General features: G+C 41.3%; 1 protein-coding gene across 1 annotated transcript; it reads left to right on the top strand.

Moving 5' to 3' along the window:
- The first annotated feature begins 4,892 nt into the window (after nt 1-4,892).
- Brr2 (U5 small nuclear ribonucleoprotein l(3)72Ab) lies at nt 4,893-22,841 on the top strand. Its single transcript, XM_045749331.2, has 2 exons — nt 4,893-4,968; nt 15,865-22,841. Exons 1-2 carry the CDS (start codon nt 4,924-4,926, stop codon nt 22,219-22,221), a joined length of 6,402 nt encoding a protein of 2,133 aa, XP_045605287.1. The 5' UTR covers nt 4,893-4,923; the 3' UTR covers nt 22,222-22,841.
- Nucleotides 22,842-23,217: the final 376 nt, after the last annotated feature.

Raw genomic sequence — 23,217 nt, forward strand, 5'->3', positions numbered from 1 at the left:
CTTATGCTCTCATATATCCAATTAATACCCATTGTTCCGTGTTCTGTCTTGTGTTTGTCAAATTTTGTTTACCTCATCCAAAATTGTTGCAACATATCACCTCACCCAAGTGCGAGTATATAAAACGAATAAGCTGTTTAGTGTTAGCATAAGTAAAACTCTGTTTAGTGTTTTCAGGTTACAGTTGTCTGTGTAAACTAAAGTCTTTGAAAATGTAATAAGTTATTATGAAACGCGTTCAAGCATCTCGTCAGACTTGAAATAAAAATTAATTTTGGAGAATTGATTTTTCAATTACCATCGACAGTAAAAAGAAACATAAGAAATATTGAAAAAATTCGTGTTAGAATTATTAATTTTACTTTTTCTGTCATATTTAACAACATATATAATGTATGTATATATATGTATATATATATATATATATATATATATATATATATATATATATATATATATATATATATATATATATATATATATATATATATATATATATATATATATATATATATATATATATATATATATATATATACAGTGTGTGTGTGTAAATTGAGGCAAAAATGTGTCCGTATTTCTCTCAACTTAAAATATCATGTATTTTGATTCAAATATAAAATGGAAAGTGTACGAATGGCTAGACACACGGTCTATTATTGTCAGCAATCAATCACAGCAGAAAGAAACACAAATTCACAACCTCTCAATTTAAAGACTTTTGCAGTAAAGCCAGGCTTGGACGCTGAAGCCAGGCTTGGACGCTGCAGCCAGGCTTGGATGCTGAAGCCAGGTTTGGGCACTGCCGCCAGGCTTGGGCACTGAAGCCAGGCTTGGGCACTGCAGCTAGGCTTGGGCACTGCAGCCAGGCTTGGGCACTGCAGCCAGGCTTGGGCACCGCAGCCAGGCTTGGGCACTGCAGCCAGGCTTGGGCACTGCAGCCAGGCTCGGATTCGGCACGCGGTTTTCCGCAAACGTTGGCACTACAGTTTCAGAACAAGGCACTCTTGCCTATCACAACTGCTGGACCACCAATATATGGCATTAAATGCCATGGAAGACAAACACAACGCTGACGCAATATACACAGATTTCGCAAAACCGTCGACAAATGTGACCATGGTGTTTTTGCACAGAAACTGCGTTCAAAAGGATTTAAAGAAAAAATAGGAAGATGTAGCTACAATTTCCTAAGTAATAGAACCCAATGTGCAATAGTCAACAGTAAAATCCGGACCATCAACCGTGAAGAGCTCAGTCCCCCAGGGTACTGTGCTTGCTCCAATACTTTCTCATTCTCATATTGAACATAAACTATAGTACCGTATCATCTTTGCAGATGACACTAGGATTTTTATGAGAGTAGACAACATGAGGACACAGCAAACCTTCAAACTGCTGTAAATCAGGTCTTTTAATGAGCCACGGAAAATAATATGGTATTTAATGAAGATAATTAAGTTCCAGGTCCTGCGCTACGGAACAATTGAAAATATAAAACCGTAAACCACGTACAAACTTAGTGAAATCATACCATGGAACGTAAAAGCAATGTATTTGGGTGAAATCATGTCAGAAGACCTTACCTTTAAAGAACAAAATCAAGTATAGTCGTCACAACTGCAAGAAAAATGACAAGTTGGATAACAAGAATCTTTCAAACAAAAGATGCAGTACCAATTATGATACTTTTTGAGACGCTAGTGCTCTCTAAAGTGGAATGTTTTTGCACAATAACAGCCCCTTTCAAAGATGGATGAATTGCTGACCTAGGGAGCATGCAGAGATCTTTTACTGCTAGAATCTGCTAAACCATCTAAAATATTTGGGCCTACTAAAATGCTTAAATCTGTATTTTCTAGAGCGCAGCCGGGAGAGATGCATAATAATTTACATATGGAAAATATTAGAGGGGATGGTTCCAAATCTGCACACACAAATAACATCACACGAGACCAGAAGGCATGACAGGATGTGCAGGATACCCCCACTGAAGAGCAAAGGTGCAATAGGTACTCTGACAGAACTCTATCAACATCAGAGGCCCGAGACTGTTCAACACGCTTCCACTGCACATAAAGGCATATCTGGCCGACCCCTCGCAGTGTTCAAGAGAGAAGATAAACATATCCAAAGGATACCGGATCAACCAAACTGTGATTAAATCCCATCCTCCTGTTTTCGTAGCACTTATAGTAGCGATGAGGACCATAGTACATCGTCCTATAGTCCTTTTGCTGTTCTGTTGCCTTTTCTGTTGTTCTGTCCGTCATGTAACTATTATCATTCTCTTTATTTGTTTTCTTTTTTTTTAAATTCAATTTGTGCTTTTGATCTCAATTAGTATTAAGTTTTAGTCTGAGTGTTTTTCCCCACACCTTGCTAGAAACGCTGTGCGCTGTCTGCAGTGCGTATATTAGTGGCTTCAGGCATTGTATGTACTAGCATTATCTATTAATCCGACATTGTATTTGTAACTCATTTTCAATGTATATACCTGAATAAATATCTTATCATAAATATACCAACGTACAACGCAGTCAGAACTCACTGCCGGCGCCATTGCTAGCTGGCCGCACACGGTTTTGTTCTCTGGAAAACTTAAGATTCTAAGCACCCATCAGCTCAAATCATCGCAGTGTTGTGATGATGAGCCCATCAATACTCCAAGACCCAGAGAATATCTTGTTTGCAAGGCAACAATACCGATTTCGTCTACAATTGATGGACAAACAACGTTATTGATAAACTGTTGTCCAGTTGACTGGTATTCTGCCCAACACAGAACGCAGGCGACCCAAACTGTCGTACCACATTCGTCGCCCATGACCGATTTTTTTTTTGTGAGGACCATATCACTGACCAGGTCACTTAGAATCCTACTCCGTAGGGCGAGGCGATACCCTACAGCCATCGCCACAGGGTATCCCGAAGACTGCTTGAGGTTTCAAGAAGACCTAGACAAACTAAAGGAATGGTCGAACAAATGGTTGTTAGATTTTAACCCAAGCAAATGTAATGTAATGAAGATAGGTGTAGGGGGCAGGAGGCCAGATACAAGGTATCATTTGGGAGATGAAATTCTTCAAGAGTCAGAGAGAGAGAAAGACTTAGGGTAGATATCACGCCAGACCTGTCCCCTGAAGCCCATATCAAGAGGACAACATCAGCGGCATATGCCAGGTTGGCCAACATAAGAACGGCCTTTAGAAATTTGTGTAAGGAATCATTCAGAACTTTGTATACCACATATGTCAGACCAATCCTGGAGTATGCAGCTCCAGCATGGAGTCCATATTTAGTCAAGGATAAGACTAAACTGGAAAAGATTCAAAGGTTTGCCACCAGACTAGTACCCGAATTTAGGGGTATGAGCTACAAGGAGAAACTATGGGAATTAAACCTCACGTCATTGGAAGACAGTGAGAGTTAGGGGGATATGATCACCACATACAAGATTCTCAGGGGAATTAATAGGGTAGATAAAGACAGGCTATTTAACACAAGGGGACACGGGGGAAACTGAGTGCCCAAATGAGCCACAGGGATATTAGAAAGAACTTTTTTAGTGTCAGAGTGGTAGACAAATGGAATGCATTAGGAAGTGAGGTGGTGGAGGCTGACTCCATACACAGTTTCAAGTGTAGATATGATAGAGCCCAATAGTCTCTGGAACCTATACATCAGTTGACTGATTGTTGAGAGGCGAGACGAAAGAGTTAGAGCTCAACCCACCCCCCAAGCACAACTAGGTGAGTACAACTAGGTGAGTACCAATCTGTTCTCTTACAAATTACGTCTGAATTTGGCCGTTTTTGCGTATGACCGAAAATGAACGTAATTTGAAAATTAAAAATATATGAAAATAAATTTTTGTAATTTTTTTCCAAAATAGCAAGTTAAGTGTCCTCTGGTAGGTTAGGAGGGCAGGAAGTTCTAAAGTTTCAAAACGTCATGTAAACCGTTAATTGAAAGTTTCCTCTCCTAACCTAACTGAGTAAGCCGGAGGACTCAAAACAGAAAACGGGACAGTACATTAAATTAAATTAAATTTTTTATTCAGGTAAGGTACATACATACAAGGTAAGATACAAAGTTGTATCACTCTCATGAGCCGATTTCATTTAAAATTACGTCCATTTTTGCCATAGCGCATACGAGCGAAAAGCGATGTGATTTTAAAAGGACGGGTTGTACTCGGTTAGGTTAGGAGAGGAAACTTTCAATTAACGATTTACACGACGTTTTGAAACCTTAGAACTTCCTGCCCTCCTAACCTACCAGAGGACACTTAACTTGCTGTTTTGGAAAAACAAAATCTCAAAATTTATTTTCATATATTTTTTATTTTCAAATTATGTCTATTTTCGGTCATACGCACAAACGGCCAAATTCAGACGTAATTTGTAAGAGGACAGATTGAGTCTCGAGCCCATCGTTAATGTGACTATATGCATTGAATTTTATAACTAGCTCATCAAGACTGTAACTTGTTTAGCTAAATGAATTGTGGGGTTCAGTCCCTGAGCCCATTATTTGCATCTGTAACCCTTTCCACTACCGCCCACAAGATGGGTATGGGGTGCATAATAAATTAACTAAACTAAACTTATCGACATCATAGATATACAAAGATATTTAAAACCTGTGCCATCTGCAATTATATGGCGCTACCGTGCTGGTGGTGGAAAAAAAATGCTTTGAACTTTTATTATTATTAACACGTGTTAAATAATGTTTCTAACCGCCCGGTTGCTGTATAATCAACTTTATAATACCAAATTATAAAATGTATTTCAATATAAATGCAAATTTATATAATCGCAATATTTTCCAATAAGAGAGCAAGAGAAAAGAGGTAACTTCCAATATTGTGATTGATGTAGATAGGATACGCTAACAACAACGTTTGTCAACACAAACATGGCGGACCAGACCGCCCGGCAGCTGCAGTATGAGTATAAAGCGGTAGGTATTTCATGTTACACTCCTTTTTTTATGGCATATGTCGTGAATTTTTGTTATTTTACGCTATACAGAACTATTTCCCAAATATATATATGGAAGAGTTACGTTATACAGCTGAGCATTGATAAAGGCTTCAGCATGGGCTTTCGTGTTGTGTGGGTCTTATCAAATCGTACACAGACGTTTCGCTGAAAAGCTCGTGTTCTGATACATATTATATATATCTATCTATCTATATATATCTATATATACAGTAGATCGTATATTTGGTTAGCTTGGTTTGAGTTAGGGTAAGTTAGGTAGAATTTGAAATCCGTTCTCTAAATTGTCTTGTACAATGTGACATCCATTTTACTTAGTTTTGTTATCTACTCTTTATATAACGGCGTTATACAAAAGTATGATATTCAACCTTTTAAGTACAAATTTACTTGCATAATATTGCATGCTGCATATGTTGATCGAGGACTGTTCTGCCTTTCTTTCTTGGGGGGGGGGGGGGGTTGATGTGTTATACAGTATTCATATAATTATTATGCACAGATACAAGGTAAAGCCAAAATAAACACCAAATATGTATTTGTTGATTAAAGGTGTAAAGCTGTTCAAAAAGCTTGGTTGGGGACTGGGTCATGGGGCCGCTGATCCCCGGAAACTACACAAGGTAAACACAAGATAAAAGCCCTGTACAACCCTGTACAAGATAAAAGCTACAGTAACGTAGTACTGTAGTTTGCACAGTCATCTTGTGACAGATCGTCCCAGGTTCAAGTCTCAGGCAGGACAAAATGTTTGGGTATACATCCTTAAACCTGATGCCCTGTGCACCTAGCAGTAAATAGATTTCTGGGAATTGGGAAACTGCAGTGCACTGCATGGTCAGTCAGTGGCTTACAAGGATCGTGATACGTCTACACTGTATCAGGTTAATTTAAATAAGTTGTGGGTAGGTCATGAATGGTATATAAAAATATTTTTTCACAGCATATATGAAAAATTACTTATCCGAGATAGTTGTGGTTCTGTATTTAGGAAGTTCTGTAGATAGGTGACAGTAGGTACAGTATATCAAACTTATTTTCATGCAAGAACAACTAAATGATAATGCATAAACGACATGAAATAAATACATGAAGATTACCTTTTATTCATGTATCTTAGTTTTCAAAATAATAGATAACCTACCAGCACTTGTCATGTGGATATGGTGGCATTACACCAGCTGACTGAAAATTAAGGAATTTTGAGGCATAGTTAATATGCATAACTAATATATAAATAAATTTAACTGTAAATAATGAAAATAACATATGATGCTGCAAGGGCAATGAGAACATTAGGGAACTACAAAACTCATTGGAAAATCTACAGTATCAAAACCTAGTTAAGCTTGGTGTAAGGTTAAGAAAATCACTTTCCAAGAGGTTGTAGAATAAAATAATGCAGCCTGTACCTGTAGATGATTATAATAGTTAAGGAATAACTTTTGAAGAGTTTCACAATGAAACCTACAGAATATTTAATTATTCTAAAGGTAATGTGACTGGTTAACATGGAGTTGTTATAAGAGGACAGTGAGGATACAGATTTGCTAACAGAGGCTGAAATTGCATGTTGTAGTGGCCAGGATGTAGAGAAGAATGATGGTGATGAAACAACTGAGCAAGGTAGACTAATGATTTCTTGTTGGGGGATAGAAAGCCTGATGAGTTTATGAAGGGCTCTCTAGGCCAAATACTGACCTTTCCCAGGATGTAACACACAACATTTGCCTAACTTCCAGGTATGTTTACTGCTAGGTGAACAGAGGCATCAGGTTAAAAGAAATGTGTCCAAATGTTTCTGCTCTGCTGCAGAAATCAAACCAGGATGTTTTGTTGTGAACTAACCTTGTTGACCCAATGCAAGGTACCCACATGGTGTACCTTGCGGGTACAACATCTAACTATATTCCTTAACTATTATAATCATCTTGTATTGTCTAAAAAGATTCTCTCCTCAATGTTTCCTGTAAAACAGACATTTAGGAAGTTGCAGTTCATTATCCACAAGTGATTGTTGGCCAAAGAATATTATGCGAGGGAAGTGAGGAAGAGTAAATGGCAGGTGAAAATAGCTATAATGTTATGGAAATATAAATTTCAAAGTCATGAAATACAGGCTCGGAGGCAGGATCCTCAACTTATGCAGATTTATCAGTTGAAAGCATCCTCAACTTATGCAGATTTATCAGTTGAAAGTATCGTAAACTGTGCTATCTTGAGGTTATCTTGAGATGATTTTGGGGCTTTTTAGTGTCCCCGCGGCCCGGTATTCGACCAGGCCTCCGCCCCCAGGAAGCAGCCCGTGACAGCTGACTAACACCCAGGTACCTATTTTACTGCTAGGTAACAGGGGCATAGGGTGAAAGAAACTCTGCCCATTGTTTCTCGCCGGCACCTGGGATCGAACCCAGGACCACAGGATCACAAGTCCAGCTTGCTGTCCGCTCGGCCGACCGGCTCCGGATCGTGCTGGTGGAAGTTTTGAACCCTCTGGTAGTCTAAACTAAGATAAAGCACTTTCCTGATAATTACTTAGTCAATGTGACTTTCTAGTGCTTAGAGCAATGTGTCGATGTAAAGCACTTGGAGGGGATATGAAGATTGGATATGAGGACTGGGGATGGAATAGCACCCAAGTACTTTGACCTCCAAGGATCGAACTGACCTTGCAGAATTTAGGGTCATCCTTTCAGAATAATCTTTTAAGCGTACAGTATATTATTTCATGCAGTTTGTTTTAATTTAAAACAGTACACTGCACTGAATACAGTACATGTACAAATTGCACTTGAGCTGTAAATGATGTGTTCTTGGAAAACCCTGTGCAAGGTAACTTTACAAAGTGATCAAATCTAATGTTAATTATACAGTACTGTACTGTATATGAAAAGCACTATTCTGTGGGGAGCCCCTTTGGCTCCCTGGAGCTATTGGGCTAATGTGTGATATATTAGACCGGGGCATTAGTCTATAGAGTTCGACCTACCGGGGACCACGAGCCAGAACCTGGCCCCCCTTCTAGAGGTTTCAGGAAGCAATGGCTCTAGAAAACCACCCCTGTGGTTGGGGGTTTTCGGTATCTGCCATCGACCAGGGTTAGGCATCCAGAAAGGCATCCAGAAAGGTAGGCATAACAAAACAAACCCCATATGGTAAGAAAATACAACTAAATACTGAAAAGAGAGGCAGAACTCCGTCCATTTCCAAAGAAACTAGTAAACCAAACGTCACGCTCCACTGCCACGCCGCCCTCCCCGCACCGGCTATCCAGCACTTGTGGTTCGGGGAGGACGTCTTCTCTGGCCTCGATTTCCAAGGTGGTATTTTGCCTTCATGGCAACCTCTGCAGTGGTGTGTGTGGTGGCCAGGTGTCCTCATCATTGCCGGGGCTACATGTGCCTAGGGGCCTCCTTCCCTAAGCACCCGGTGATGCTACCCGTGCTTGCTGGTTAAGGTTCTCGTCCCTAGTACGAACCAATTCCATAGAGGTTTTTGCTGCTCGGCACTTACCCGCGTCCTAGGGGCCAGCTGGGGTTTTGTGGCCCCTGTTTGATCTTTGGTAGGGATTGGTATCGTGCTGGTTGGGGCATCAAGATGTTTTGCAGCTTGCCTACCTACACGGCGACCAGTTCCCATTTCTTCTGGGGACGTTATACTTTTGCAGGGTTTTTCCTTTGTTTTTGTTTTCCTTGCCTAGTGGTATGGCTCTTGCTGTGTACCTCCTGCGAGACCCGAATTCTGCCTCCGTCATGGATCCGTCCTTATATGAGTTCGGTTTTTCTTTCCCGTATTGGGTGCATTTGGAAGTTCCTGTCTGGCAGACTGTTCATTCTTTTCGTTGGGAGCGTGGCATGAGTTCTGTCGAACCCGCACGCTTGAATGGCGAGAAACTTCTACCGTTCTGCAGGTTTGCCTGGGGGACGAGTTTGAGCACCTTAATGCATGCCTGTTCGCTCCTGTGCTTTCTTGGAATGTTGGCCTTGTACAGCTGCATGTGCAGGTTCCTACCCTTTTGGCGTCCCTGGTCGCTGAGGATTTCCGCACCCGTGGGCATTTGTCTTCGGTCTTGTGCTTCATTTCCCTTCTCAAGCTATCTTCGACCTGGCTTGAGGAGGAAGTGGAGGCGTTGAGTGCCGAGCCTTCGTCGGGTGTGCTGGCATTGGCGACTCGGGTGTCGGCCTCACTGATTTAGCTGTTTGCGCCTATCCTGAAGGAGGCAGTGTCTCTGTTCTTTGTTTCTTGTCTCGTGTACCGTCAGGCTGTGCTCACTCTCTTTAGAATCTGCTTGGGCCCTGGCTCTTCAGTTTTTGTTACTGTTTTGCTCGTTGCTGTTTGTGGAGGCTGCTGTCACGCAGTTTCTGCAGGCGGCTTCATCTAGTTGTCGTCCTATGTCGGACTTGTTGGTTCTCCTGGGTGGCTTTTCTCGACCTTCTCAGAAGGGTTGTGCCAGGGAAAGGGGAAAGAAGAACTGAACTCATATAAGGACGGATCCATGACGGAGGCGGAATCCGGGTTCTGCTGGTCGGGGTGGGTCATTGGTGCCAGCTTCGGAGCCGACATCGTCTGGTTGGCACGATGATCGCCCTGTTCGTCAGTTGGTTTCTCATAAGGGGCATCAGCCCTTTCGCAGTTCGCCCCATTCACGGGGCGATTGGGGGGGGGGGCTTGCTTTGTTTGCTCACACTTGGTCCCACGATTTGTAGGCGTTTCAAGTCGTTTCATTCAGCCTCTGGTGGCGTTGGGCGGCTCCTCCTCCTTCGAGAGGTTCAGGGCTAGCAGGACAGCCTTCTCCTGCGCTTCTTCTCCAGCCTTTTTATCAGATCATTTTCGAGTGGGTGCACTTGGGTGTGATCAAAATGACTCTGTCCTTCAGGTGGGTTTCCTGCCTGCTTCTAGTGCTGATATGGGACTGCGGATCTGAGGTTCATTCTGGACTTGTCCCATCTCTACCCCTGGATTTCTTGCCCCTCCTTTTGGATGACCACTCTTGTCTCAGGTCCGGCTTTTTTTGGAGCTGGGTGCCTGGATAGTGTCCCTGGACCTCAAGGACGCATATTGGCACATTACTATTCATCCAGGGTTTAGGGACTGGTTAAATTTTGTGGTGGGGTGTCTGGCTTACCGCTTTTGTTGCCTTTTGACTTGAATCTGAAACCTCGCGTTTTCACGCATCTTGCCAGGGTTGTGGTGACCCGTTTGATCTGCTAGGGGGTTCGGGTTCTGACCTACCTCGACAACTGGTTGGTGTGGACTCCCAGTTGGTCTGCTTGTCTGCTCGCCAGGAATGTGGTTCTTTCCCAGCTCGCCAGGTTCGGGTTCCTGGTCAACTGGTGGAAGCCCCATCTGGTTCCATCCCAGGTTCGGACCTGGCTGGTCTTGTGTGGAACTCTCGGACCTCTTCGATGTCTCTTCCTCCAGAGGTGTTGCTGCAGCTGTGGTCCCGCCTTTGCCTGTTTCTGGGGGAGGGAGCGAGTCCTTGGGTTATTGATGCTTCATTGATCAGGCCGGGGGTGCATCATGTGTTGTGTCCGGTTGCAGCTCTTCGCCGTTACCTGTGCGCTTCGGCTTCTGTGGCTGGAGATGTGCTTTGGGTTGATCCAGTTTTCCCTCATTCCCTGTTCCAGGGCTCGGGTCTCCCAAGTTGTCCTCGGGGTTATTAAGTCTAGCCAGCCTATGGTCTATCCTAGTGCCCATGACGTTAGGAAGTTTGCTGCATTGGCTGCCATGTTTGGCAACATTTCTTGGGCTGATATTCAGGTACTGGGATTTTGGAGGTCAAACAGGGTCCAGACTGCCCGATATTTGGTTAACGTCCTGGGCCTGGGCATTCTTGTGTTACCTTGGGTCGCACGTTGCAGCCCATTGTCTCGACTAGTAGTCTGTGGTGGCCGCCTCCATGGTAAGTTACTCTTTTCCTTGTCTTTGGTTATGTAGCTCCAGTGAGCCGAAGGATCTCCCCACAGAAAACCAGTGTTGAATGTAATGACACGCCATTTTCTGGATGAGCCCCAGAGGCTCCCTGGCAACTTTCCCTCCCTCCCTCCCTCTTGTTGTCTCCGAATTTGTCTCCAAACTGAAGTGGGTGGATCGCTGGTGCGGAGGGTCCGGGGCATTTCATTGTTTATGTGCTTTTTTTTGTTTTTTGAACATAAAAGTAATTATTATACTGTATATCATGCCATGGGTCCCAAGAAAGTCAGTGGTAAGGTTCAACTTAAGAAAATAGTTGTGAGTAAAGGTAGTAGAGGATGTCCCTTCCTCATTAAGAAATTGTGTGAAGTATAGAAAGAACTGCAAAATTTTGCTGAAAAGACTTGCCCAGATAAAGCTGTAGCAGGCCATTGCATTGGCCTTATTAATGACAATTTGATGTCTCACTACAGACAAATGTTAATAAAATGCAGGGAAAAACAAGTCTTTATGGAAAGGTTCTTAGTGAGACAAACAAGCAGTGTAGTGAGACAAACAAGCAGTGAGCCACAACCAGGTCCTAGTGGTATGCCTTCAAAACGTAGGAAAGAGAGAGTACCCCTGAGAAGTTATCACTGCCTGATGTTATAATGGAAGGAGACTCCCCTTCCAAACAGTAACACCTCTCTTGGCCCCCCCCCCTCCTCACCATCTTCAATATGCCAACAAGTCATCAATAAAGGTAAGCTATAACTTGTACATACTGTAGTACAAAATGTGTGTGTGTATTATGTATGCAATGAATTTTGAAGTTAATATTCTTAGGAGTGTGGAATGGATTAATTCAATTTACATTATTTCTTGTGGGAAAATTTGTTTCGACTTATGAATTTTCGAATTACGACCCGTCTCTGGGAACGGATTAAATTCGTAAATGGAGGTACCTGTACCACTATACTAGCTTCTGGAGTTCCAGTACAGTACTACCAAAAGCTTTTGAATGGAGGAAAGGTTATAAATCTATTCCCACTGACTCCATTCAAGAGACAGCTGCAAAAGTGCTGTGATCAGGTAGTGGTGGGATTCAGCCAGTTTCTCGACACGTCCATCCCTTTCTCTGCTGTACAGCCAGGTTTTCCAACTGAACCTTGCTTCTCCCTCCTTTAAAGGAAAGGGAGCTTTCAGAGTGCTTTCTCAGCTTTCACTGTGGAATAGAGACTATACACCTTTTCCCAGAGTAAGAGTAACTGCTGCTCATGCTGCTTTCGGTTTGGGTGGGCAGGCCCTGTCTATTTCTGGGAGGTAACAATGTTCAGGGATTGGCTGCTGAGATTTTGGGTTGGTCTTGCCTTCAACTTTTGAATGCTATTTTTTGGATTTAATTTGGTATCCACGGCGTTCACCAAACTCTGCAGAATGGTTGTTGGGAGAAATAAATTGGAATCTGAATCTTTATTTGTAATGACTAATACAAAAAATTAACATTACCACTGTACTATAGGGTGATGTTAGTAGTGGCAATAATACAAATTATAAACTGCATTATAAAGACTTGGCCATTTTTTTACTCAGTGTATTGATATGCTAAGTGAATGATGGATAAAGTGCACTAGAAACAGAATAAGGAGACTAACCTAAGCGCGAGAATAGGGAGGTTTTATGTGAGGTGGTTTTACGTTCAGGCTCAGATTCCTGAGCCTATTGGGCTCTATCATGTTGATACTGTAGTGTATTATCTCATCCAGGAGGGGAGGGGGGTTTCCAATAATTATTTTTATTGCCGTATTAGACACTGGTTGCAACTTCTCTTCTGGCTTCTTGTTGCTTAGGCCTCAGGTGGAACCTGGAAAGGATAATTTAGTTGTTTCCTCCTGTGTAGAGGCTTCTGCCATTTATTGCCAATTGTGGAAATTTTTCTGACAGTCTTGTTACCAATGCAGCCCTTGTTCTCGGTCCTTCTATCCTGTTAACCCAACTTGTGCCTCATTTAACCCTTGGACAGTACAGTAGATTGGCATTTGTTGTTACATGATTATTTTTTGTGTGGAGTTTCTTGGGTGGATGTTTTACCATTTCCGGGAGGAACTTTTGATTTTTATTTGGAGCAGGTGGCGACAGTCTTCATCCAACAGCTTAGGGTCTCTTCGGCAGCGGTATGAGCTGGCTTGGTAGGCCCTCAAACATTATCTTGCATTGCACCAATCTTCTATTATTGTTCCTTTGTTATTTCTCATTTTATGTTTTACAGAAAACAGCTTTTGCTTAAAAACCTGGAGTTTTACAGGCCTGCACTGGTGCAGCCTCTTCATCTTGGCTTCTATCTAAATCTTTGTAGGTTTCTCTTCATAAACCTAGGTAATACATTTTTTCCACATTCATCCATCTCTTGCACCTTTAGAGCCTGGTACAGTATTCTGATAGTAATTTTTTTTTTTTATAAGTTTTGGATCTCTGACTTCATCTTAGACTTTATCTCTTCTTGCTTGGGTTTCTGTAAGTACAACCAAATGTGCATTACAGGATTTGACTATCCTTCAGATAACTAGCTCCTGCTGGTCGGTTCTGGATGACCTGCTGTGGAGCTTCCTAGACCATTGGATGCTACCTGGCCATGTAGCTTCTTCAGATACCACTCTGCAGCACAGGAATATTATACCCAGTTTGTTTTTTGTTTTAGTACCTCACTTTTAATCATGCTATAGTGAGCAACTGAATGGATTGCTCAGAAATAAGGCATTGAGTAAATATGAAAAATACCTTTCTGGTTTGCTCCCATTTCCTCCCCTGTGTTCTTCATTCCCATGTACAGAGGAACCTCGATTAACAAATTTAATCCGTTTCTGCACCGAGCTCGTCATGTGAAACGCTCGTCTTGCGAAACGAATTTCCCCATTTAAAATAATAGAAATAAAATTAATCCGTTCCACCCCCGAAAAACATCAATATGAAATTTTATAATGCATGTAATTATTATTATTATTTTTTTATATATGTTTTGTTTTACTGTTTTCAATTGTATTTTACTTTATGAAGCGTCGTTGCTGGCTTGAGGGAGACGATGGGAAGAGAGGAGGAGGAGAGGGGTTACAGTGTGGAAGGAGAATCCACCTCTGAGTCAGGCGATTTTCTTTTTCAAATCTACAGTAATTGTGTCTTTCTTCCTCTTGACAACACTGTCTTTAGCAAGCAGCTTCTTTGGCGACATTGTGGGTTACAAATTGTTGTCACACAACCACAAAAAACAAAGAAAAGCACAAATAAATGCAGAGGGCTGCTTGTCCTGCGCGATAAAAGAACACTCGTCAGAGGCGTCTGAGAATTTGCAAGAACCAGCGGGAACGCTAGGCAGCACCACATGGTTATCTCTTCAATCGAGACAAATTTTCTGCGAGTGGCTCACTCGTTAGCTGAAATGTTCGTAGATGGGGCTGGTTGTCACTCATGGTTCCTCTGTACTGTATTCAGATACTGTTTGCTTTAGAAAGAAATCTGTTTGAATAGGCTGTGCCACCTGGCAATCTGGGATAATGGCCTGGCAGGTCAACTAACATCAAACGAGAGTACTACGTGGTGATCCATGTGATGTCAAGTAGAGTTTAGAAGGAATTTAAGTGAATACTAAAAAACTATACAGGGCATTCTGGGCTGGATTTAGTATTCTCTAGCATCTTCCAAGCACTAGTAGGACTTGCTATGGGCATTCAAAAAGTTTTGTTGTACCCGTGCAGAATTTTGGTCTATCCTGTCTATGATCCTTTCCATTGGGACTAGGAAAAAACCTGGCCTTGGTTAGTAACTGAGTGTACTAATAAAAAATGTACTTTTCATTAACATTTTTGTTCAGGCTGAGAGGGTTGGGAGTCATCATGTAGTTGGTGTCTGTTCATCATACAAAGTTATTTTACTTAAATGTTTATTAATTTTGTCTAGATATCTAAATGTTGAGGATTTATTTAGACTGCTTGCAGCTCTGCTCAGATAAATGATTTGAGCAGACAGTGATATAACTGGGCCTGTGGCTAGCCATTCTGGGCATAACTGGAATCTTGTTGCCACGGGAAATTTCCACTCTTGTTGGGACATTACATTGTATCCGGATGAGGGTCTGAGAGTTCTTCTACCTAAGCCTGGCATCAGGCTTGACTTGGGAGAGCTTAGTCCAACAGGCTTTTGCTTGGAGCAGCCTGCTGGGCCACATATCCACCACAGCCTGGTTAGTCTGGCACTTGCAGAAAACTGTCCCGTTTTTTCTTGAAGGCTTCCACTTTTGTTCCTGCAGTATTTCTTATACTTGCTGGGAGGATATTGGACAACAGTGTTATTGATTTAATAAATTGATAATAGTTATGTAATACTGTACATTAATTATTTTATGACATAAGCATTATGTATATTGTATATGATTTTATTATAAAGTATTTTATATTAAATAGTGAAGGCTTGGTGAAATCACAGTTTAGGCAAACTTGCATGTCCTTATTATTGGCACCTGCCCCCTTCCACAGCGTGCACCCGCCCCCTTCCATAGCGTGCACCTGTGTCTGCTAGTTTTCGTTTTCTTTCTGCAGAAAAAATCCTGTACTTTCAAAAATGGCCACATACTCTTATCATTATCCCTGTACTGTACTCTGAATCCTTTTGGGGAATGCTTCTTGTGACATCTATCATGCTCACATCTTTTCTCTGCTTAATCATTGCTTCCCTCATGTATTGCTCTCTTCTTCATATGATTTATGCACTTAAAGTTTAAATTACTTTTAGGTTAGGAGACCAATATTTGACTCTTATGCTAACAATTTAAATTACAGTACAGTATGTACATCACAAATCAAGATATCGGTAGCCTTTGCTAGAAATTACATTATAAATAAGATATAAATTTGGTTGATTTTAATGGACATAGATGAAGATCTTTACTATTAATTTAAAAAAATTCCAACAGAACTCCAACCTTGTCTTGCAAGCAGATGTCCGGCTCATTGAGCGTCGCAGCAAAGATGAGGCAACAGGTGAAGTCATGTCCCTCTCGGGAAAGCTTGAGGGAACACGAATGGGGGATCGATATCAGCGCACTAAGCCACAACAACCCAAGGAGGAACAACGCAAATCAAAGAAGCAGAAGCGTGAAGATACCCCATCCATTGCAGTAAAGAGTATGAGCATTTTGGAGCTTGATGACATGGCAGACATATTTTATCGTCCTAAGAGCACAGACACAAAACAGACATATGAGGTTATTTTATCATTCATCCAAGAGGCCCTAGGAGATCAGCCTCGTGATGTACTTTGTGGTGCTGCTGATGAAGTTCTTGCAGTTTTGAAAAATGACAAACTTAAAGATCGTGAGCGCAAGAAAGAAACTGAAGAATTGTTAGGTGGTCTTGCTGAAGAAAGGTTTGCTGTGCTGGTGAATTTGGGGAAAAAAATTACAGATTTTGGTCATGAAACAAAGGCAGTTGCAAGTGAAGCAGTCTTAGATGAGACTCATGGTGTCAATGTACAGTTTGAAGATTCTGAAGAGGAGGAAGAAGATGAAGTAGCTGGTGAGGTTGGCGATGAGGAAGAAGATGAAGGGGAAACCGAAGAAGCTGTAGTTGGGTCACATGCCATTCATGCTGAGAATCTTACAGGTGGTGAACAGGTTGGAACAAAGAAAGAGAGGGTCCTTAGTCCACATGACATTGGTGCCCATTGGCTCCAAAGAGAACTCAACAGATTTTATAATGATCCTATACAGGCTCAGACTAAATCAAGTGATGTGCTTGAAATCCTAAAATCAGCCAAAGATGATAGAGAATGTGAAAATAAACTTGTTCTGAATCTTGGTTATGACAAGTTTGAATTCATTAAAATTCTTAACAAAAACCGCCAAATGGTTCTTTATTGTACACTTTTGGCATCAGCACAATCAGAGTCTGAAAAGGAAGACATTCGCCGAGTTATGTTAGCCGAGCCAAACCTGAAGCGAATACTAGCCCTTCTAGAAAATGAGGAAGAAGCTATGGATGTAACTAAAGATGGAGAAGAAATAGGAGGAACACGGCCAAGGAGAATAAACACAGAAGCCATGGAGGTAGATGATAAATCCGGTCAGGTCCCAGGACATAGAGAATTTATAGACTTGGAGAGCCTTGTGTTTACTACTGGATCACACTACAATTCTAACAAGAAGTGCCACCTTCCTGAAGGCTCAACTAGACAGATGAAGAAAGGGTATGATGAAATTCATGTACCTGCCCTAAAGCCAAAACCATTTGCTCCAGATGAAACATTGGTTCCAATTGCTAACTTACCTGCTTATACTCAGCCTGCATTTGACGGCTTCAAGAATCTTAATCGCATCCAGAGTAAATTGAATAAAGCAGCCATGGACAGCGATGAAAATTTACTCCTATGTGCCCCTACTGGTGCAGGTAAAACAAATGTGGCACTGCTAACCATTCTTAGGGAAGTTGGTAAAAATACTAACCCAGATGGCACCATTAATTCTGAGGCTTTCAAAATTATCTATGTAGCCCCTATGCGTTCTCTTGTTACAGAAATGACACAAAACTTTGCAAAAAGATTGGAGCCTTATGGGCTTAAGGTTAATGAACTGACTGGAGACCATCAGTTAACACGGGAGCAGATTATGGAGACTCAAGTTATTGTGTGTACTCCTGAAAAATGGGATGTCATTACTAGACGTGGTGGGGAGAGGTCATACACTCAGCTTGTTCGGCTCATCATCTTTGATGAAATTCACCTTCTCCACGATGAGCGTGGGCCAGTTTTGGAAGCATTAGTAGCCCGAACTCTGCGCAATGCGGAGACCACTGGGGATGCTGTCAGGTTAGTAGGATTGTCTGCTACTCTGCCTAACTATGAAGATGTTGCAGCATTTTTGAGAGTCAACCTTAAAACAGGACTCTTCTTCTTTGATAACAGTTTCAGACCAGTACCTCTTGCTCAGCAATACATTGGCATCACAGAAAAGAAAGCAATTAAGCGTTATCAAGTTATGAATGATATTTTATATGAAAAAGTGATGGAGCATGCAGGTAAAAATCAGATACTGATATTTGTTCATTCACGGAAAGAAACTGCCAAGTCAGCTAAAGCCATCCTTGATATGTGCTTAGAAAAGGATACTCTTGGAAACTTTTTACGAGAGGGCTCTGCTTCAACAGAAGTGCTACGGACTGAGGCTGATCAAGTGAAGAACAATGATCTAAAAGGGCTGCTTCCATATGGTTTTGCTGTCCATCATGCTGGAATGAATCGAGTTGACCGAAATTTAGTTGAAGATTTGTTTGCTGATCGTCATATTCAAGTTTTAGTGTCAACCGCTACATTAGCCTGGGGTGTTAACCTTCCAGCCCATACTGTTGTGATTAAAGGGACTCAAGTATATGATGCAAGCAAAGGCCGTTGGGTGGAACTTGGAGCTCTGGATGTTCTTCAGATGTTGGGTCGTGCAGGCAGACCACAGTATGATACTAAGGGTGAGGGCATTCTTATTACAAACCATTCTGAGCTTCAGTATTATCTCTCCCTTATGAACCAGCAGTTGCCTATTGAGTCTCAACTCATTAACAAGCTGCCTGACCTTCTTAATGCTGAAATTGTACTTGGTTCTGTCCAGAGTGTACGGGAAGCTGTCAACTGGTTGGGCTATACATACCTGTATGTACGCATGATTAGAGCTGGTAATTTGTATGCTGTTCAGGCTGATAATTCAGATAAGTATCTTCAGCAGCACCGAGCAAATCTCATACATTCTGCAGCACTGAAACTAGAAAAAAGCAATTTGATAAAATACGATAAGAAGTCTGGAAATTTCCAGGTCACAGAATTGGGTCGCATTGCCAGTTATTTCTATGTTACTTGTGAGACAATGAATGTTTACAATCAACAGCTGAAACCAACTCTCAGTGAAATTGAACTTTTCCGTGTGTTTTCTCAGAGCTCTGAATTTAAAAATATCATGGTGAGAGAAGAGGAGAAATTAGAATTAAAGAAGCTTATGGAACGTGTACCCATTCCGATCAAAGAGAGCGTAGAAGAACCTAGTGCCAAGGTTAACATTCTTTTGCAGGCTTACATTTCACAGCTTAAGTTAGATGGATTTGCTCTCATGTCTGACATGGTGTACGTAACACAGAGTGCAGGCCGACTGATGAGAGCCATGTTTGAGATCGTCCTTCATCGTGGGTGGGCACAGCTAGCTGACAAAACTCTCAACTTGTGTAAAATGGTTGATAAAAGGATGTGGCAGTCAATGTCTCCTCTGAGACAATTTAGAAAAATTCCTGAAGAAGCCATTCGCAAACTTGAAAAGAAAAGTGTTCCTTGGGAGCGTCTTTATGATCTGGGTCCTAATGAGATTGGGGAGCTGATCCGTATGCCCAAAGGTGGAAAGATGATTCATAAATACATCCACCAATTGCCCAAACTTGACTTGGAAACACACATTCAGCCCATTACACGCCAAATGCTTAAAGTAGAGCTCACCATCACACCAGATTTTAAGTGGGATGAAAAAATTCATGGTCGGTCTGAGGCTTTTTGGATTATGGTTGAAGATGTTGATGCAGAAAATATTCTTCATCATGAATACTTTTTGTTGAAGCAAAAGTTTGCAGAGGATGAACATGTAGTTAAATTCTTTGTTCCGGTATTTGAGCCTCTACATCCACATTACTTCATCCGTATCACATCAGACAAGTGGCTCTCGGCAGAAACTCAGTTACCTGTGTCATTCCGTCATCTCATACTCCCAGAAAAATATCCTCCTCCCACTGAACTTCTTGACTTGCAACCATTGCCCATCACTGCTTTAAGAAACCCACAGTATGAAGCACTCTACAAAACTCTAAACAAATTTCAGCAGTTCAATCCTATTCAGACTCAAGTATTCAATGCAACATATAATTCTGATGACAGTGTGTTCATTGCAGCACCAACTGGTTCAGGCAAAACGCTCTGCGCAGAGTTTGCTATTTTACGCACTTTCAGTCAGGATGAATCTGCAAGATGTGTGTATGTCGCATCCAAAGATGAGATTGTTGAAAGTATGTACGAACACTGGCAAGAAAAATTTAGCAACTTGGAGAAGAGAGTTGTACTTTTAACGGGTGAGACTGGGGCTGACCTAAAACTATTAAATAGGGCAAACATAGTTGTTAGTACAGCTGAAAAATGGGATGTACTCTCACGACGTTGGAAGCAGAGGAAGAATGTACAGAACATCAGTCTTTTTATAGTTGATGAACTACAATTAATGGGTGGATCAGATGGCCCTACACTAGAGGTAGTGTGCTCTCGTATCCGCTACATTGCATCCAAAATCAGCAGGCACATTCGTATTGTAGCTCTGAGCTCTTCTTTAGCAAATGCTCGAGATGTAGCTCAGTGGCTCGGATGCTCCTCTAATTATACTTTTAATTTCCATCCAAATGTTCGACCCTTGCCATTGGAGCTGCATATTCAGGGCTTTAATAATCCTCACAATGCTTCTAGGATTTATGCTATGGCTAAACCTGCCTACCTTGCTATTCTGAAGCACAGTCCACGCAAGCCTTCCATGGTGTTTGTGCCATCTCGTAAACAGAGTATGATTACTGCAAGTGATCTTCTCACCTTTGCCGCAGCAGATAAAGAACCACAAAGATTTCTGCAAGTGAATCCACAAGAAATGGCAGAGTTCCTTCCTCAAATCGGTGATGAGATGTTAAGAGAATTGGTCAGTCAGGGTGTTGGATATCTTCACGAAGGCCTCAGTGCACGTGATCGGCGGATGGTGGAGAGGTTGTTTGAAGCCGAGGCAATTCAGGTGGTAGTTGTGAGTCGTGCATTATGTTGGGCTGTGACCGCACCCTCACACTTGGTCATCATCACTGACACCCAGAGCTATAATGGCCGTCTTCATAACTATGAGGACTATCCAATCACAGATACCTTACAAATGGTGGGACGTGCAAATAGACCAAATGAAGATGATGAGGCAAAGTGTGTTTTGATGTGCCATTCTTCCAAGAAGGACTATTTTAAGAAGTTTCTTTATGAACCACTGCCCATTGAGAGTCACCTTGACCATGCACTACATGATCACTTCAATGCTGAAATCGTCACTCGTACCATTGAAAACAAACAGGAGGCAGTAGACTATGTAACTTGGACCTTCCTTTACCGTCGTATGACTCAGAATCCCAATTATTATGGCCTTCAGGGGGTTTCTCATCGGCATTTATCTGATCATCTCTCTGATTTAGTGGAAAACACCCTACATGATCTTGAAGAGTCTCGCTGCATCACCATTGAAGATGACATGGACACGGCTCCTCTCAATTTAGGTATCATTGCTTCATATTACTACATCAACTATACTACCATAGAGCTGTTTAACAAGTCTTTGAATAGTAAGACAAAGATTCGTGGTTTACTTGAAATCATCTCTAGTGCTGCAGAATATGAAAATGTTCCTATCCGTCATGGTGAAGAGGACACATTGAGACGACTTGTGCAAAAGGTGCCCAACAAGCCTGAGGGAAAAGTGACAGATCCTCACACAAAAACCAACCTTATGTTACAAGCTCATCTGTCACGTCTCACTCTTAGTGCAGAATTGCAACAAGATACTGAACTTGTTCTAGGTCGTGCCTTAAGGCTTATACAAGCTTGTGTAGATGTGCTCTCCTCCAATGGATGGCTTGCACCTGCATTGTCTGCTATGACTTTGGCTCAAATGGTTACTCAAGCTATGTGGTCCAAAGATTCTTACTTGAAACAGTTGCCTCATTTTACGGGTGAAATGATTGAGCGTTGTGAAGCAAAGGATGTAACATCTGTCTTTGATATTCTAGAGCTTGAAGATGATGATCGCAACCGTTTGCTTCAATTGTCTGATGCACAGATGACAGATGTGGCTCGTTTCTGCAATCGTTATCCTAGCATTAATTTAGATTATGAAGTAATTGATTCGGACAGTATTACCAGTGGGTCAATGGTGAATGTAGAAGTGGTACTTGAGCGTGAAGATGAGCCTGGACCAGTCATTGCTCCTTTATTCCCACACAAACGAGAAGAGGGTTGGTGGGTCATTATTGGTGACCCCAAACCAAACTCTCTTATCTCCATCAAGCGTCTCACTCTTCAGCAGAAAGCCAAGGTCAAGCTGGATTTTGTAGCCCCTAGTGAGGGTTCTTATGAGTATAGGCTATATTTCATGAGTGATGCTTATATGGGCTGTGATCAGGAATATAAGGTACCCTTGAGAGTGAGAGAAGCAGAATCTGAATCAGAGTCAGAGAGTGATTAAAGTGTTAAGTCACTGTTTTATGAATGTATTTCTGTAAATATTTCAGTATCAAATAATATTTTAATGGCTCCTGTTTCTGAACACTTGAAAATCTTTTGATAAAATTTATTGAATTGTATGAATATAGATTTTTTGAGATTTAAGAAAGTGTTATGTGAATATGTAATACATCAATACTGTACATAAATTTATGGCAGTTAGAATATAATTTCCAAATACAGTATAATAGAGACATCTATTTTGTATAATATTTATTTAAATTGTATTATGAAAATAGATAATCTTTGATATTTAAAATCAAGAGGAGTTGTACCAGATCATTGTTTTAGAAAGTAGCCATAATACAGTACTACTACTACTACAATGACAATAAAAGAAAAATATACTGTATATTAAAAAAATTATTCTATTGTTAATGTTTGGGTATTCAAATGCATATGCTGCTTCTAGTGAAATTCTGATTCCTTACATATTTACATTATAACTTGTACTTCTTGCTTTGAAGACAGTAACAAAGTAGAGTACCCTAATGTAATTAAGTTCATAAATGTGTACTCGCAAAGTTTAGCCGTTTTGCATATGTACATTGGTGTTTTATAACAAAATATTACTGTATAAAAGCTAGTTTCATTCATCCACTGCATTACAAATCTCCTAATCTCCATGTGTACTGCCTTGTGGCAAATGTAGGAGCTTGGGTGTTATGCTAATTGAGAAGGTAATTGAGTGTCAGTTGTGAAGTTAATGATCCTTCCTCATAGCAAGTGCCTTAATGTGGTGTGGGGGGGCTTTAGTAATCTGCAGTACAGTTATGTGACTTAAGGCTTCTTGGTTATTTCCCCAATGCCACCTTTATATGCCTTCCCTCCAAAACTATGTGTTTTTGCCTACATAACCTTGCTATTTGTTTTGTCCTGAGATACTCACTCATAAGTTAAGAAGTGTCATCACTGTTTACTCTTGAGTCATGATCAAGAAATATATGATTGGTTTTAT

This window comes from Procambarus clarkii, chromosome 27 (assembly GCF_040958095.1).
Source record: "Procambarus clarkii isolate CNS0578487 chromosome 27, FALCON_Pclarkii_2.0, whole genome shotgun sequence".
Taxonomy (NCBI): Eukaryota; Metazoa; Arthropoda; class Malacostraca; order Decapoda; family Cambaridae; genus Procambarus; species Procambarus clarkii.

Coding starts and splice junctions, on each gene's coding strand:
- Brr2 (XM_045749331.2), top strand. CDS start 4,924: ATGGCGGACCAGACCGCCCGGCAGCTGCAGTATGAGTATAAAGCG. Junction 4,969..15,864: donor TGCAGTATGAGTATAAAGCG/GTAGGTATTTCA, acceptor AAATTCCAACAG/AACTCCAACCTTGTCTTGCA.